Here is a 19,736-nt window from a genome sequence, read left to right as displayed (position 1 = left end):
AAAGAAAGAAAGAAAGAAAGAAAGAAAGAAAGAAAGAAAGAGTGTAACATTTATCCCTGTATTTATTTTGTGGATTTTTTTTTGAGCATTAAAGTTGATAATATATGAAAAGTTCTCAGAAACCTACCTGACACATCAAAGAGACTCAATAAATGTTGACATTTTTTTTATCAACTTCATATTTTCAATGGGAGCTTCCTGGAGAAATAAATGATATACTAACAATACTACTGTGGCTAAACAAGGCACTGAAGAAAAGATCATTTTCACTTCAGGACCTTCACATCACCTCAGCATCGCTAGCCAGCAGAGGCAGATCCTCTGCTTTCCAGTGTTGTGTACTTTGTTTATGTTGCTGTTTATGTTTATGTACTTTGTTTATGTTGTTTAGTCTTAAGTATTAAGACTACATTTATATTACAATGAACAGGAGAAACAAGCATACTGTGTTAGGGGATATCTCCCAAACCAGTTGCATCTTCTATATCATGTGTGCATGTGCTCACATTGTGTAGCCTACCCTTCATTTCATGCTCTTTAAAGGACTTCCTTTCCTTTCATGCTCTGAAGGGCTTGCATATGTAAGTAGAAAAGTTAGGATATTTGGTTCCCCCTGGAATTAGCCAATTCATCCTTTTTAAAAATGGAGATCTCCAAGGAAACGTGTATCTCAAAGAGCCAAAGGAAGGCACAGTTGTTCTTGAATTACTGGTAGCTTTCATTCTCACTCCAATGTGAAATTTCATAAGCAGAGGATAAATTGCAGATGTCTCCTTGCCCCTAGCTTAGTTAAGAAAAGTTATATATCAGGGCCAAATTTCCAGCTGAACTAGACCAGCTCGTGGGTCTGTTTCTCAGGTCAAGACAGCCATTTTTTTTTCTTTTGTCAGCAACTATATATACGAAAAAGCAATTCCATTGGGGGCAGGGGGTGGGGCAGAAAAGCCTAAGCTTCTTTGGGTGATGGCTCAGCACTTACTATTGTTTTTCTTTGAAGATTCCACTAATAAAAAAAACTTCAACCCATATACTCATCCAGAAGATGAACTTACCCAGGTGTACAAAGGTCAAAATTGTTTCTGACTCTCACAAACCAACTGCTTCCTCCTTGTAGTAGGAGGAGAGAGGAAACAAACAATGGAGACTGTTTACTCTCTTATAAAAAGCCTATACAATAGTCTGTAGTGTCTGGCTGGTAGGGGCAACTACACTACCTGGCTGATAGTGTGGCTGGCCTGAATATAAACAAAAGACGATATGAATTCAAAAAAGAGAAAGGAAGGCTGTTTGAAAAGAGATCCAAGGGAAGAGATGGAAGATGGAAATGATATAATTATAGTATAAACTCAAAAAGTAAAGAAATTATCAAAAGTGTGACTATAATCTAATGTAGTGTTTTATGATATCTACTTTCCAACAGCTGTGATTACAATCGAGGGCACAGCTATATGACAGAACAGATCCCATGGTGTTCAGTACTATCATGTGAACTTCAAAGCAAATGTTTATATTTCAAATTAGTATTTCTCAGGAGCAATGGGGTGTTGTGGCAACCCAAGTAAGGATTAGTCTGTGGGTCTTTTTGGGTATCCACACAGAGAGAACAATATAAAGCGCCACCTTATCCCAGCAAGAACAAAACCATCTTTAGAACTCCAAAAATATTACACTTATTAGTAAAAGATCTATTCTTGGGATAAATGAATTTAACATGATAGTTGACAAAATCTCTTATCTATTGTAAAGCAAAAAGCACTAGTGTTTTCTAGGCTCTTCATCATCCTACCTTTAGTTTAAATACCTCCACCCTGACAGACCTTATCTGATTCCCTGCAGAATAAGTTCTACCCACACTCCTTTTCCACTATATCTGCTCCAACACTGTAATGGTTGGGAAGGTCTAGTTGGCTGCTTTTTAACTGCTCACTTGCAAAGGGGTAGATTGTTTCACTTGTCCAGTATAACCGATGACTGCCACATAGAATCAAATTATCAAGCGTCTGTTGCATAAACGATCTGCTGGATGAACACATCCTTAAAAATTTATAACTTAGAAATTTGGGTAACTTTAGGATATTGCCCTGTTTAGACCCTTTGATATTTGAGCCGTGAAATAAATATAGAACTGAAAGTTTTATCTAAGTCTTATACCAATCCCTTCACTTAATTAGAAACCAAAAATATTCAATGTGGATAAATTCAAATTTATCACCAAAAAAAACCTTGCAGTTAATTATTTTTAAATTATTTTATGTATTTACATTCCAAATGTTGACCCTGCTTCCTGGTCCCTCCCAGAGTTCTTACCCAACCTCTCTTCTCTTAGCCTCTGAAAGAGTACTCCCCCACCTACCCATCCCCTCACCACAATTCCATTCCCTGAGGTATCAAGTCTCTATAGGATTAGGTGAGTCCTCTCCCACTGAGGCCAGACAAGGCAGTCCAGGTCCAGGGATCAGACCATACATGCTCTTTGGTTGGTGGCTTAGTCTCTAGAGTCTCCTAGGGATCTAGTTTAGTTGATACTGTTGGTCTTCCTATGGGGTTGCCATCCCCTTCAGCTCCTTCACTTCTTCCCCTAACTCTCCCATAGCAGTGATATTTGAAAATTTTAAACTTTCTGGGTATTATTATTAGAATCATCTCAACTTCATATAAATACTTTGTTTGAATGAGAATGTAAAATGAAAATATTATTTTTACCTCAAATACTAGTAAGCATCCTATAACTTAAATATCATGGAGACAAGAAAACAATATGAAGTTTGAAGAAATTTAATGTTTTCCCTAAGGTTCCACAATTCAATGTGTTTGATCCTTTCAAATGTACCTTTCAAGTGATTCAAACCCATCAACTTTATGTATTTATGATATTGTTATCCTTGTCAAGAAACTATAAAATTTCTTTGCAATCACAATGATTAAGTAATCATATGCACTTATCCTAATGGGAAGTGTTTAAAGTCTTGGAGAACTATTGCTGGATCACAGCATTGCATTTAAGAGTTTATTTCTAATTCCAACCAAATGGTAGAGATAGGTTGGCTAATCAGGTGTCATTATTTCAAGGACCCCTAGAAGTGTTTTATATTTTGGCAAATCTACTCTTAACACTATCAATTAGGATTGGCCTAATCTGGTATATGTCAATAAAAGACAAAGTTTTAATGGGGCTCTCTAGAATGTGCTATCTAAAACCCTAAAACCCTGAAGTTTTAAAAACCCTAATACTTTAAATAGCTAATTGTATTAATCTGCAACCATGTTGCAGTGTCATAAATTATGACACTGTAATGTGAACTAAAGTGGAGGATGTTGTCATAATAACTGTTAGAAACAGTTTTGATTCTTGCTGTTCAACCATAATATTAAAAATATAATAATATAGGTAAGTGGTTCTTGAAACATTTTCTCTAAATGCCAGTCAAAAGTTAGCACATGCTCAGGTGCCGCTTGGCTTACCATGTTGCCATTCACATATATAAAGCATTCAAAAATTACTGTTACCCCATGAAGTTAGAAAATTAATCTTGGCATTGGCCAGAAAACATAGAAATAACTTTGCTTTCCACCTACATTCTTTATTCTTAATTTTTTCTCCTTGTAAATAAAGAGATGTGTGTGTGTTTGCACACAATCCTGAGTGTACTCCATTGTGACCTTAAGAACTCTTGCTTGTAGGATTTCACTTTCTGCTTTGTTCCCTTTCACAACTAAAAGCCACTGATCTGAAACCATCCTTGAGGTTGTTAAATGTGTTCTTTTATTTTCATACACAGTCTGTGTACAGAGACTGCTGGAAATTTTATAGATGGGTTATCTTCTGCTTCAATAACAGTGAGGTACATTGTAATCCTACCGGGTTTTAAAAACTAAAAAAAACAAACAAACAAACAAAAAGGTTTAAAAATGCTATAGCATAAAATAAAATGACATTTGTGTTTTTTTTAAATATTAGCACATTATTGTTCAAACTTTTGTACTAGAAACCCCATCATTGAAAGGCTCAGGTGATACAAACTGAAGAAGTACTTGGCCTATGAAAGTATAGAAAGAAAACATAAAAAATTGTGCTATAAAAATCTCATTTTAATACTTACTGGTAAGTTCATGCCTATTCAGATGAATTTTGTTTAAATTTGTGTTTTAAAAATGTTTCTTATTCACAGATTCTAAGTAATTAAGGTGTCATCAATGAACACACCATCCCTCTTCCTCACCAGATGCCAGCATCTGTATATAAGACAGACATAACCGTTGTATTTCTTGTTTTGATGAAAGCTTATATGGCAAAATCAGAAAGCCATAGACAACTAATTATTATTTAAATGTTGCCTGGAAAATTGACTGAACTATCAGTCTAAAGCTTTTGTAAAACCTACATAGTATTCTCTCCTCTTTAATCTCACTATCATCCTCCTTATAATTTTACTCTCAACTTCAACTGTTCTCTGTTGTTTTTTTTTAATCCATTTACATGCTGCCTATGTGTGTGTGCATACGGAAGTATCTCCTGAAACATGCAAAGCCCCTCATTAGACACTATCGTATTTGGTCTTAGTTTCTATTTAAATCTTCATGGTAAGACCCCCACTTCTAGAGACACCACATATTGAGTAATAGAAGATGGAGACATCAAGCAGGCATTGTCCTAGAAACATCTTCCCTATGAGCTAGCATCCATAGGGAATATGTGCATATGTACATAGATGTGCATATTACTGGGAAAGAAAGAAGTCAACTGTCTTATTTAGCTATGAATCCTGAAAACTACAAAAACAATTGGTCTGGCAAGATATGCCCACTGATGAAATAGTTTATGTATGTTGTGAATGTAATGAATCTCTTTCTGATTAGATTTAAATCCCACTTCATAGGAGAGAACTCATCTCTGGACTGCAACTAAAGTCTTGTGACTGGCCAGGTTATAGGACCTAGGAAAGAACTTTATGTTATTATTCTGCCAATTGAAAATAATAATAAATTTTCCCTACATTATTGTCTTTATACCCATAGATTAATGTATGTCTTAAGTCTCATCAAAAGGCCTTCTTTCTGTGTTAGATGTGATTAGTCCAGAGATCCACAACTGGTCAATGAGAAGAGAATGAGAGTTTGGGGGTAACCAGGTCTATGTGGGACATTCCTATGCTTTCTCTCTCCAGAGCTCAGGGATCAAGGTTTTATGAGAAATACCCAGTGATATTTCAGGGTTTAGAGAGTTTGCATAGAAAATTATTTCTGAATGTGGGTGGAAATGGAAACTAGATGCTGAAGAACACAGCGGGTTTTCGCAAATGTATCCTTAGCACTCCAGAATTACTGATTCCATAGTCTGTGACAACTGACATATTGTCATTAATAGCTGAACTGAGGAAAGTAAATGTGCTTTGCTCTCTGGTAAAGGGAAAGGGTTTCGTGCTGAGGAGAAAAGAATGTGTTGGCAAACGTTACACTGATGTTTTTAATTGTTTGGAAATTTTATCCTGGAGGACTATATGTAACAGTGTAATTTCCTTTTCTTCAGTGTCTATAACAAAGACTGACGAAATTGAGCAATGGCAAGTACTTTTTGGGGATGTTGATTAAAACTGAAAGTCACGAGACTGCTGTTCCCTGGAAGAAAGATGAAATATATTTCAGGTTTCACACCAAATGTCAACATGTATAAATCAAGTCTTCAATATTTCTGAATTATGTGTCTGTGTAGCAATTTCTTTATTGGATAATCTTCAAACTCAAATTTAGTTTTATTTATCTAAACTTAAGGTACTATATCCAAAGTCCTTCACTCCTTACTATTCCTAAAACACACAAAGATGATGGATAAACACATATGCATGGTAAGTTCTAGCTTTAAAACATGGTTCATTTCACTTCTAATGGGGTTTAAACAACTGAATTTGATAAACTTCTTGAAAAACAAGTCCCTTGATATTTACCCAAAATGCTGAAAATTTAAATCTATATGCAAACTCGCCCATGGATCTTTATTCACAATTGCCAAAGCTTAGAAGCAACAAAAAAGTATCTTTCAGTGCAAAAATTGATAAAAGATGATGCATGCATCTATATAAGGAAATACTATTACATACTTCCAAAAAACTTTACTTCTAAGACAAAAAAAAAGTGATTTATTCCTAAGGGGAAGAGACCAGTCCACAAAGGCCATATTATGACTCTAGCTATATGGATGAAATTTCTACACCTTGGGGAGACGTAGTTTGTGTGAATACATGGAACACATAGAAGATGAGGAACTCTTAGGTAACAGAGCTACTTCACATGGTAGTACAACACTGGCTATATGCCATTATACTTTTAAATAATGGTAATGAATTCTGGTGTAAACTGTAGATACTCTTATTCTGTCCACTTTGTTTTTCTGTGAAACTAAAACTTTTCTCAAAAGGAAAATCTTTTATTCCTTTTTAAAAAATAGTAAAATATCTAAGATGATGCTTTTTGAAACTAATATTCTCTTTAACACTTTCAAAGAAATTATGGGTATTGTAATAAAAAAACTTAATTCTTCATATAGTTAAACCTCATTAATAGGTATTAAATGATATTATTCTATAAAATAGTTCACTGGGCTTTAAAATTAAGTACTGGATATCTAACAAAGTAAATTTAAATAATTGAATCTAACGTTGCCAGTGGATATGTCCTTTGCTTGCTCTGTATTGAAAACTGAACTGAAATGAAGCCAGATGTTAAAGCAATTCCACTTACACAATACAAGAGCAGGCAATCAAGTCAGCTCTGTGAAGAGAGTAATGAGCACTGATGGATGCAGGGCCAGAGTGTGGGGACTGGGGTGGACAAGGTGGATTTAAGGTTTGGGCCAGTGTTCTATATTCTTTTCAAGGATGTCCTGAGCTCTGCTCAGATGTTTTCAGTTACTCTTACAGCTTCCCACTATATGGTTTTATGCTTTCTTTATAATAATAAAAATTATATCAAATATGGTTTTCCATTTATTCTAGCTTTAAATGAAGCAAAAAAAAAAAAAAATAGAGAGATGAAGTATACAATTTAACACAAGTTACCAGGGCATGTGGCACATCTTTAATCTCAGAACTCAAGAAGCAAATCTATGAGTTCAAGGATCTGTGAGTTCAAGGTCAGCCTGATCTATATAGTGAGTTTCAGGCCAACTGTTGTCTCAAAAAAATAAAATTAAATTAACACATGTATAATGTTTACAAAAGAATAGCAAGAAACAAAGGAAAAGGTAAGAATGCTTTCATGAAACTGAAAAGAATGTGGATGTAGAATTATTCTTATATAGATTAGACTTTCTCAGCACTGCTCATGAGTTAATATAAATCATATAAAATATATAAAACTTAAGACAGCAAAGAAAAGTAAAAGGTCTGGAACACATTGGAGATTTCTTAAGCAGCACTGAGAGTAATTTACAAATTATTACCTTTTACCAGACTTATAGTTATCAGTTTAATTTGCCAAAAATTGAATTTTAATTTCTCTTTTTAATTTCTTTTTAAAATAAATAGAGGGCTACAGAGATAGGTTGGTCTACAAAAGTGCTTAATGTGCAAGTACAAAGATGCAAATTCAAATATTATGTAAAATGTCAGGCATGTCTGCATATGGCAGGAGTTTTAGCACCAGGGATGCGAGGTTAGGAAACCTCCTGGAGTTCTCTGGCCAGCCAGTCCAGCTGAATTGGAGTCCCGCATCACTGAAAGATGGTAAATCAAAAAAAAAAAAAAATACTATGGGGAAAGATAGACAAGTGTTCACAATGGTCTGAATGCACACATGCACACGCCCATAGAGGAAGATAAACACACATCATACACAAAAGAAAAAAATGAATAAAAATGGTAAATTTCAACTAATTCTATTGTATGCAGTTCATTATTCTCTGACCTGTGAGCATAGCTATGGGTGTGTTTGGTTTCTTCTTGAGTTGGGTGTGACCAACAAATTTTGGTTAACTTCTTTGCACAGAGCTATTTCTCCCTTAGCTTATGAATAAGAGTGATTCCACTCCAGGTCTTATAAGAGAGGTACATTGTATTCTAGTGCACACCACATGGGTGCTGCTTGAAGCAACAGTTTCTATCCCCAACCTGGCCTGTCATTTCATACCAGGCAAAATGGATTAGTATGGGTGATCTGCCATCTTATTCTTTATCTCACCCTAAGCTTTGAACAATAAATGAAAAGTTCAGATGGTGGCTGCAAGTTAAATGAGAAAAAAATATCCTAAGCAATCTTGATAGAGGATTAATAAAACCTTGAGGAAATAATAAATTACATTCAGACAACACACTATCTCTAATTATAGGATATATCAGATGTTTGATATCTAAGGTATACAGAAAAAATTGTAAGAATATCTGTGTAATTGGGGGATTTGGGTATCTGTTTAGTACTCAATACAGATATTCAGAGGGCTTGTTATTTTCAGGAGGCAGAAAGATAAATAACAGCATATGTTGGTTATTCACATTGTGCAGGTGTTGCACAAAACCCTTAAGCAAGAAGGATTTCATTAAATGTTTATAAAATGTGCATGCTTATTATTCCAATTAAAAGATGAAACTATAGAGATTTATAAGATTTAACTGACTTACTCAAAATTCCAAAGGCTGTACGGGAGCATTAGGACTTGCGCTCATGTCTGTCCATCAACAGCACAGAAGAGGAGAAAAGAAGTTTAAGATATGACAAACAGGCAAAGAGAAAAGTGTGAGGCAGGAAATCGAAAAAATACATTGACACATTAAGGTTATAGTGAGTATTTGCCAAGTGTTTGTTAGGTGAGTGTTACACACCTGCATAAATTCCATAAATAAGCATTTTAAAACAATTAAAACTTGTAAATCAGGTATAATGGCACATGAATATTATTGGGGGACTATGGAAGCTAACGTAAGAAGACTGCCCAGCCTACAGCAGAAAGAAAGAAAGAAAGAAAGAAAGAAAGAAAGAAAGAAAGAAAGAAAGAAAGAAGAGAAAGAAGAGAAAGAAGAGAAAGGAAGTTATTAACTGTTTCAAAAAGTGTTTATGTGGTTCAAAGAAATTATTTTATAGTCATGGTTTTTAAACACATCTAAAGGACTAAGAAAACTAAATCCCCAAGCTTAATGATTATATCCACCAGAATTTAAAAGACCTTTCTCATTCACATCCTTCACTTTCAACTAACTTTGTGATTAAAACTTAATGTAATTATAAGAGTTAATAACCTTAAAGAGAAAAATAATCAAGGCTCCATTTTCATTTTCAGGCAGATTCTTGCTGAAAGAAAATTTCAGAAAATAATTACCCCTTAAAACGCGGGACCTATTCCGTTAAATACCTCCTTTCATTAAAAAGGGAATGTATGTAATTTTGAAAGAAACAGATAAAACAATAGAAGGTGCTGTTTGGGCTGCTCTATACCAGTGGCATTTCAAAGTTGCTGTCTTTCTACTTCTTCAAGAGGAAGAGCCCATTTAATGAAATTTCATTATTTGACCAGTTTCACAAAGGAAATAATGGTACGACTGGATTGCAGTTCTGAGTCTAAGGTCTGAGTTTCTGACCACTGTGAAAACTGAAAGCTGCTAAATGGAAACACCTTCTGAGATGTTTTCCATCACCTCAGACTTTCCTCAGCTACTGTGTCATATTTCATTCATGGCTTTCTACTGTACCATAGTAAGGACACCCTCCAACCCCCAGAGACTGAGCCAATGAGGTACTTGCTTATCACTCGTTCCCCTGCTTACAGTGTATGAAGAGAAGTGACTGGAATCACAAGACAAAGAATGAGTAAGGGCCTGCAAGCTGGCTCCACGTATAGACTCCTGCCACCAAGTCTGATGACATGAGTACAATTCCTAGTACCAATGACCCATACATAAGGGTCACAGAATGTGAGAGCATAATAAATAAATAAATAGATAGATAGATAGATAGATAGATAGATAGATAGATAGATAGATAGATAAATAAGTAAATAAATAAAGTACTAAAATTCAATATATTTTTAAACATTAAAGATCAAAACAAGTAAAAGAACCTTATAAACTCCGTAAATCTGAGAAAGATCTAAAAACAGAGTAACTCCATCCATGAACCTCAAGCTTTACCCTGTTTTAAGAAAAGATATAACACAATAACTTTATTTTTCATGCTTATAAAAGAAATTAGACTTTTAAAATCTATAGCTTATCACATTACTCAGAAAACAGAGGCAGGTACAATTTAACGGCCGAATTGCTCCACACTTTAATTTTTAAGATTAATACTCTATAGCCAATTTAAATTTTCTTAATTAGAAAGAAAAAATACTTAATTTAAAATCACCCTGCTCATTTATTTTTATATATTCAGTATTACTGTGTTTTATATTCACTTTTCTAAAAATGGGTAAGTATTTCTAGGAATTACCTACAAAGTGTTCCTTTCACCATGGGCTGAGAGACAATCAGTGCTAACTCAGCATTTGCTTTGCAAGTATAGGGTCTTTTGTTCAGACCCTAGCACCCATGTGAACCCAGAGCACAACATCCTGTGTCTGAGACCCCAGTGCAGAAGAAAAAGTGGTTCTTGGCCTTCCTGGATGACAATCTAGATGAATAGCAATCTAGTATTAGTGACAGATCTTGTTTGAAAAATTAAGGTAGAGAGGAATGGAGAAAGACATCTGACATCAATCTGAAGTCTATATATGTACAACATGAAAATGTACACATTTACACACATACATGCGTACACACAAGCACAAATGCACACATGTATACCTGCACATACACACCACATACATACTAAATACCATATACATACATGCACACACACAAGAAGACACCACAACACACTAAACGTTACAAAGACATATAAACACACACACTACATACACCTAAAAATGATATATGGACAAGTGCAAGTTATGTATGAACACACCCATACATACTAAACTACAAACACATACACACATGACCCAATGAGATGACATTAGCCTTAATATCCAACAAAGGGGAGATATAACCTGCAGAAACCACCTTCAGCAGATAGGCTCAGCCCCCTGTTGAAGGATGGGGCCACCCACCCATCTCAAAAATTTAACCCAGAATTGTTCCTTTCTAAAGAAAATGCAGGGGCAAGAAGTGGAGCAGAGACTAAAGGAAAGACTATCCAGAGACCTTCCCCTCTAGGGATCCATCCCATCTGCAGACACCAAACCCAGACACTATTGCTGATGCTAAGAAGCACTTGCTAACAAGAGCCTGCTATAGCTATCTCCTGAGAGGCTCTACCAGAGGCCTGACTAATACAGATGCCAATACAGACAAGCATGGGATTGAGCAAGGGGACCCCAATGGAAAAGTTAGGGGAAGGACTGAAGATTCTGAAAGATTTTGAAACCCCATAGGAAAAACAACAATATCAACCAACCAGACCCCTCAGAGCTCCCAGGGATTAAACCACCAAGCAAAGAGTACACATGGAGGGACACATGTCTCCAGATACATATGTAACAGAGGATGGCCTTATCTGGCATCAATGAGAGGGGAGGCCCTTGGTTCTGTGAAAGCTTGATGCCCTGGTGTAGGGGAATGTTAGATGAGTGAGGTGGGAGTGGGTGGGTGGGTGGAGGAGCACCCTCTTAAAGGCAAAGGGGAGGGAGATGAGATGAGGGAGTTTGTGGAGAGAAAATATGGAAGGGGCACAACATTTGAAATGTAAATAAGTAAAATAACCAATAAAAACAAAGCAAACAAAAAAACAAAAGGAAAAAAAACAGTCTTTTTGATTTTGATTGAAGTTCCTTAATATTTATAAAACTTTAACATATTCCAATAAGTATTAACATTCACACAAGTTTAATCAGTTAATCCTTTGAAAATGTTATGTTTTATGTCAATCTATGTGTCTATGAATATATTAAATATTAGTTCTTTACACACAACTTTATTATATCCCTAAAGTGTGTGTATTTATTTGAGTTGTTCAGAATAACTTTGTAATTTTCAATAAATTATTGTTAGCACTTAAAGATTTCTGTGAAGTTAAAAATTTCCTATTTTGCTAATTTCTTTACACATTTTAAACTTTTTCATTTAAATACGATAATTTCTCTCTGTTTCTCTTTTGTCTCTGTCTCACTCAAAACACATATACATAATGTCTCTTCGGTTTTCCAGATGAATGTAAAATAAATTTCACCTTTTACAAGGAAATTGATTCACTTATTGTTTCTATTGATTTTGCTGTAACTTGTAGTAGTAATAATAATAATAATAATAATACCTTCCTAACTAAAGGTTAAATCTATTTTTATCATACTAAAATAAAATTTCTCCATAGAGATAGATATAAATGTGTATTTTTTTATATAATTATGTGTTCCTGACTATATCTAACAAGTTCCAGTTATCACAACCTACATATTGTTACTGGTTATACATTAGATGGATTATTATAATCTTATAGTTTAATATTTGCTTCCATGCTAAATGCTGGCAGAAAGGATATCTTCAAAATAACTGTTAATAGTGCTTACTTATTTTATTAAATTCTGTAATATCATTTATCTAAACTTTCATAAATACTGCTTTCTCTTTTGTAGTTCTACTAAGACCAATGTGTATTTATTCTGAAATTATTAAAATTTTATAATATAAATCTCCTGTGTTCATAGACAAGAAAAGTCTTTCTATATCTTCAAATGCATTGCATATCTGTGAAAATTGTCTTTTTACTCTATTTAAGAATATATGTGTATACATATACATATGAATATAACAACAAATAATAAAAAAGAGAACAAGAACTTGAAAAGAATAAGAGGTGAAGAAGTTTGAAGAGGAGGTTAGAAGGAGAAAAGGGTAAGGAGAAATGATGGATTATATTATGACCTCAAAAATTAAAAAATTATCTAATTTTAAAATTAACTGAAATAATAAACCCAAGATTAAAAAAAATGCTGTCATATTTTGTGCCTGGTTTGTTGCCAGATATTCTAATATATCTGTAAAAAACACAGAGATTGGCTTTACATAAATTAATGTTTATGTATGAAGAATTTTAATGTTTCATGTTAATTTCTTTCCTTATTATTTTTCTAAAATAAATATTCATAATTATATTTTAGTATTCAATTAAAATCTTAAAATCAATAGGTTTTCTGAAGAAAACATTGGTAAATTTCACCTACATTCCTGTCTCTTGCAAACATTTCTGTTTTCCTCTAGAAAGCTGAGTATGGTAATGATGGAAGTGCTACTTCCTTATTCAGTTGATGGGCACCTCACACTTGGTGCCAGGGAATTCAACAGAGTTGATGCCTGTGCTGGTTCACACAGATGTTGATCTACTTCTAACTGTATCTCCTTCCGCCTAACAAATGTTTGTCACCCAATGAAGCAACAAGATTCAGAGACCAAAATATTGCTCCTCTCTGCTTTCCAGACCCAAGAAACATCCATGACAAGCAAGCGCGGTCCACTTGTTTTGGAAAAGCATCTGCTGTCTGATATGAGATTGTTAAGATTCAAGTGTCTCAAAGTTGGAATTGAGACTGTATAGCCAAATAAGCAATATTATATACATTTGTGTGTGTTTGTGTGTGTGTGTTCTTAAGTTACTTGTATTATCTTATTTTAGCATGATTTTTGTTACTTAACAACCAAATAATCATAGATAATACATGCTATTATGCTTGACTTCCCCCTAACCTGGGCTCCAGGAAAAGTAAAAGGAATGAAGAGGTATCTCTGAAATTCTATCCAATACTTTTTATTCTAAGTGTAGTCCTTTTGTTCTGGAAAATCTTTGATTCTATACAAGATGTAGAGTATTAATATTTTATCGTTTTGGAGTAAGAAATAGGCATCGTTGCTTAAATTTCAAAAAAAATAAAATCTGAACTCTCTGCCTTTATGTTTTTCTTTTGATAGATCTTAGAGTTTTAAAAATTTATAAAAAGAACGTTTTGTTCAAATAGCTGTAATAAAAGTAACCTAAAAGGCAAGTCTTACCAGGTAGAGAGGAAAGTGGCAAAACATGTATGGAGACAGGAACAGCTCTAAGGATGCCAGGATTCAGAACGTGCTTACAATACAGATCCAGGAATGAATGTTCCAGCAATGTGGGAAATCAATCTGACTAAAATCAATAAAAACTACTATTGTAGCTTATGCTTTTGTTGTCAAGTGGGAATTTTTAGTTTAGTACTTTGATTACATGCTTCATCTTTAAATAGCTCTTTGTAATAGAATAATTCACATCTGAAATTCTAACAGTTTGTCATCCTAAATTCTAGCTTGTTCTTTACATTCTCAGTCTTAAAACACACTATAAAATATATGAACTTTTAAATTAAGTGTGTATCTCTAAACTGCTGTTTAAGTAGCAGTACTTGATTATAGTCTCCGCTAGAACTTTTTATCTTTTATTCTTTTCTCATACATTACATACTGACTATAGTTTCCATTCCCTCTATTCCTCCAAGTTCCCTCTCTCCCAGATCAACTCCTTCTGTTTGCCTTAAAATGACAAAAACAAACAAACAAATAAAACAGGTGAACACACTCCCCAGGCATTTCCAATGACTAACAGAATACAATAGGACACGGTACAAACCCTCATGTCATGGCTGGATATGGCAACCAGTGGAAGGAAAGGGGTCTTACATGCAGGCAACTGAGTCAGAGACACACCCACTCCCATTATTGGGAGTCCCAGGAGAGCACCAAACTATACAACCAGTTATAAGGTATGTGCAGAGGACCCTGCTCAGACCCACACATGATCCCTGCACCCAGTTTCCTGAGCTACTTTATCACCTTCTCTTGTAAAGCAGGAGATTCTTTCTCCAAACTGCATAATTTCACTAATGCAAACTTTAAAAGTCCAATAAACAGAACAGAAGAGTATTTTCCCATATTGTAAGTAAGTAAGTAACATGTAAGTAAGAAACAGCTTGGTAAAGTTATTACAAAGGAACAATTTTTCTTTGATGCAGCCACTATTCAATGTTCAAATGATCATTACTAAATACTTTGATTCGATGGGTCAATTAGAAGATGTTGCTTTTTAATTACTTGAAAGAAAATTTTGCATTTCACTGATCCTGGGAGTAAAACTGTATAAAATCAGCAGTTCCTCTGTAAAGCTTCCTTTTAGAAACATCTTTAAGAGGATTGCTAGAATGTTCCTGAAACAAGTTTACCGCCATGTAATGTAGGCAACTTTGTTTTAAGTGAGCACAACTGGGCTCTTAAGAAAGCAAAAACTGGTCCTGAAGAATACTTGGTATGGCCAATTGCACCTATCACACAACCAGTCCTTGTCTGTCTGTTTGTTTAAGTGAGAACAGCAGCCATGCCAACATGACCCATTCACAGAGATTCCATTAATGACACAAAACATCAGATTGCTGGAGTCCTCAAAAAGAACACAAATTCCAAACATCTATGTAAAACATAAACTTGTGAGAGCCCTAAAAACTAGTGAGTCTAAGTGTATGCCTAGAAAATGAGCATCATATAACCACGGACCCTGTAAGGAGCTTCTAAGGACAGCTAGTGGACCTAAAGGAAGCCCTGATTATTCCAATCTCTTTAACCCAGAAATTCTTATATTAAATGGCCGACACATTGGTGCGTGTGTGAATAGGATGTTTAGAGAACAGAATTGTAAAGACGGTATAAGCAAAGTTTCTTCATCTCATATCAGTAGAAGGCAAAAGATGGGTTATCTCTGTCTTCCCTGGAATCCCCTCTCATGAAACAACCAGCTGAATGTCTTATCCTTGATTATATGGATGCAAAATTATCAAACAAAAGGCTCAACTGTAGCTGTAAATTCTGTTGAATAGCACTGCTCATTTAACTGCCAGAAGCCCATGCAAAGCCTCCTTTTAAAAATATTTTCCCAGAATATTCTCTTTTGACATTATTTAGAATTCTTTTTCCATCATACATGCTTTATTGCAGGACTCTTGTAGGTTTTGATTTTGTTGAAATGCATGATAAGCCTTTTATTTTAGTTTCTAAATCAGCATTTTCTTCCTTATTAATACTCTGATGTTATACTTCTATTTAAACAGCCTTATAAGCCTTTGTGAAAATCATGAGTAGCCAAGGTATTAATAATAAATTAAGATTACTAGGTAGCTCAATACTGAGATTCAAAAAAATGGCCATAAAATTAAAATAATTACTTAAGCTCATGTTCAGGTCTCTTACCTTGTATCATTAACAAACAAATGGGAACCCTCACAAAATACACCTTCATAGACCATGGAGAAATTTCTTTCAAGTCTATACACTAATATTCTTGAATTTTCTGAGACCCAACTTGGGAGCTTGTGGACTGTTGTATCTGACACAGTCAGTATGTTTCCCTTCATCCAAATGAACAAGCCTTAGGACTGCCTACAAGACCACACCTGGTCTATACAAAGATGTCTTTGCTTCATCCTTGTTTCAAGCTTCTCTCTTCTCTAGATGAAATCTCTCTTATGTAAACTTTATTTATAATATGGCTTTCTTTTTTGTCAGCACACATTGCATTTTATATCATTATAGATTCTTGTGCCTATTAGGTTAATATCTTCTCTCAGAAGCTCAAAATCCTCTGTTTGTCTATTTTCCTTGTAAGATATCGTTAGCATCTATTAAAAGGCTGAACACACATAATATATAGAAATGAGTTAACCTATAAAAAGAGGACTGAAGAACCGAGGGATCATTGGAGTCCAGAGGCAAATTGTCTTAACAGCCATTAGACATTAAGACACTCTCTAATAGTCCATAATTGCACCATTACATTGGAGGTTAGTATAATAATTGAAGCCATCAGGAAGGGTTAGCTCTTGATGCATGGTTAAGATAAAAAGTAAAATTAGTAATTCACCTTTCAATTGCATTCATTGAGTGTTTCTTAAAAGTATTTCCTTTTCAAAGGTGAGCTTCAGTTATTGAGAAAAATCTGCTCATTTGCATTCATCTTCCCACTTCCGAACACTGTTGGAGAAATGCAGTGTTCCCTAACTGCACATTAGAGTAAATAACTTACATTGTAACAATCTTCTTTTGTTCAATTTTATAGCTTCATGAAAATTATTTTCAAACTCCCCTTAGTGTTTATATTAACAAAAGAATTAATGCTATAGAATGAGTCTAGAAATTTATGGTAGAGAAGATCGGGTCCTGTACTGAATACAGACCAAATATTATTACTCCTTACATTGCCAGTACAAAGCAAGAGACAGCATTTCCACTTGAATTCTCAATGGAAGATGACCTTGTGCTTTTTTGAGAAAGGCTGGCAGCTGAGGTCACCAGAGTGTATTGTGATAGACAGTATGGCACTGTGCATGGCCCGAAGGCATGCCCATTGTGTGGATTACAGCCAAGCTGAAAGAATTCGACAGCTCAGAGCATTCTATCATGTTATTTGAAAATGATGGTCTAAGTCATGGGCACCAGCCATTACCTCTTTTATAAAAGGACACCATTCAGTAACTCCATCATTTCAAACAAGCAGTTCAGTTATTCACAACCGAAGACCGTGAATCCAACATATTCTGTGTGGGGTTCTTATGCCAGTCACAAAAGCAGGATTTCTGATTCTACAGTAAGTAATACCAGCTACTTTGTGTCGTTCAACTCCTTACCACTACATGACTACATCATTGAAGAAATAAGAGGAAAGTAACAATGCCATGAGCAAATCACTTTTACATGAATCTGCTCTATTGACAGGGGATCTGAGTGAGCCTTCTAAATCATTTCTGAGATAGTGATATTTAAGTAGGATATTTTGATTGATTGAGAATTATTTTTAACTTTTTGTTTCCTTCAGAAACAGATTAAGGGCAGTACAAAAATATGTTCGAGATTGAAAAGCAGGTGGAAAATTTCACACTTCTGAGCAGAACGTACTTCTTCCCATCTTTGGATTTCTACTGCGCCCAGACATCTTCTGTAGATTGGAGTGTGAAAGTCCCTGTCACTTAATGTTGAGATAAAAATAAAGTTGTGACTTACCATTAAAATTCACAGCCCTGATGTAACCCAGCAGCTCTTTCCCATCGATGGTGACCATTCTTGGGCAAAGGCCTATGTATCCAGGGCAGAGTTCTTTGTGCATGTTGTGCAGTGCGTAAGCCATGGAATACACTGCATCAATTACAAATTGAACCTTTCCTTCTTGTTCATAAGATGAATCCCGTGCAATTCGCTCCAGCCCTGCAAAGAAGAAGGAACACTATCAATGGATAGTATTGGATTTCAAATAGGTCAACACGATGATTTCTATCTTTTACACTTAAAAAGATAGAACTTACTTTTTTCATTATCTTAGTCCTGCCCTTACAAAGTGAGCTTTTCATACTTGGGATATGGAAAGAGCAAATATTATTTAAAAGGCAGCATGAAATATAAAAAGTAATAAGAGAAATAATGTATGACCATTATCTCTGGTCCCTCCTTCTCAAATCACATCTTATTCTACTTTTTAATAATTATGTAAAGTTTCAGTAATACTATGATCTTTTTAAAATGTGTAAAATGTAATTCTTTTCATCTTTCTTTCGTTTCCAGAGAAACACTGTATTCGTGGGTTAATGCAGGGTCTCTTTCTATCTCATATTAATTCTTGTTTTGAACATGCATTATTGGGAAGAAATTTTGTAAGTATTAAATAATAAAATTCGCTTAAGTGACTCTCAATATCTTGAAATCATTCAATTTATTTTCTCTTTGAACTCAATTTTCTCTTTTAACTTTCTATTAAAGAGATGTAGTTTTCTCAAAATGAATGTTAGTGGGAATAATTGTACCCATGTTTAGGCATAGTTAGGGCCGATAACTTGGCAGTATGTAGGTTGATGTTTATCATTTAAAGTGCAATAGAGGCATGGAGTTTGAAAGTGAAAAATAAGTTAGATACCAGCTGCCAAGCAGATGTCCAATGTTGAAGGTAAGAGAGCTGAGATTTTTGAAATGACAGTCACAGAGCTCATAGAACAGACTTGAGAAATTTCCCTAAGTCTCGGACTACAAACTCAATGTTCTCTCTTTCTTCTGTGAGAAAAAAATTTAAATGTCCAACATTTAGGGTATGAGGGAAACAAAAAAAAAAAAAATATGAAAGGCTTACTGCAAGTTAGAAAACACCACCTATCACGCCAACCTCTCCAAAGTTAATTCATCAGAAACAAAAATAATGTACTTCATACTTGTAAACAAATCCCAGTAATGGGTAATAAATAATCTTTAAATACAATAAATATTTACTTTCATAACACTGGTGTGTGTGTGTGTGTATTTAGTGGGTTAATTTGAAACTGTTATTATTGGAGTCTTTGTCCTGTAAATAAAGTCAGTTAACATTTTTCATTCAATTTTTTTTATTTGATCACTAGACATTTTCCCTTTTTTTTCAGTCATCTCTAGCACTCTGTTCCTTTAGATTTTATTGGCTGGTGTTATTGACCCCAAGTATGTCATAATGATAAATTCTGCACCTCCATTTTATACATGATCTTTTTTTTTTCATTTTTTAATATGTCTAATGCCCATGCTGCAAAACTAAGTAACTATCCTTTCTCCCAACCTCGGAATCTACACATACTCTATACTGCGAATACTTGCATCTAGACATAGTAGAATCAAAAACATAGGCTACATAATCCAAATTACTACATCAAATTAGTAAGCAGTTAAAATCATTTGGGAAAAGAAATAATGTCTTGGAAACTA

At 34.6% G+C, this 19,736-nt stretch overlaps 1 protein-coding gene across 4 annotated transcripts in view; it reads right to left on the bottom strand.

Moving 5' to 3' along the window:
- Positions 1-19,736, bottom strand: part of Grm8 (glutamate metabotropic receptor 8) — a 789,897-nt gene that overhangs the window by 275,268 nt on the left and 494,893 nt on the right. For all 4 annotated transcript variants that reach the window (XM_076913634.1, XM_076913635.1, XM_034519393.2 and 1 more), the window contains exon 7: positions 18,021-18,221. In XM_076913634.1, coding sequence (XP_076769749.1) covers positions 18,021-18,221 — 201 coding nt within the window. The remainder of the gene's footprint in view (positions 1-18,020; positions 18,222-19,736) is intronic.

This window comes from Arvicanthis niloticus, chromosome 15, assembly GCF_011762505.2.
Source record: "Arvicanthis niloticus isolate mArvNil1 chromosome 15, mArvNil1.pat.X, whole genome shotgun sequence".
Lineage (NCBI taxonomy): Eukaryota > Metazoa > Chordata > Mammalia > Rodentia > Muridae > Arvicanthis > Arvicanthis niloticus.
This window is presented reverse-complemented; position numbering and strand designations above follow the sequence as displayed.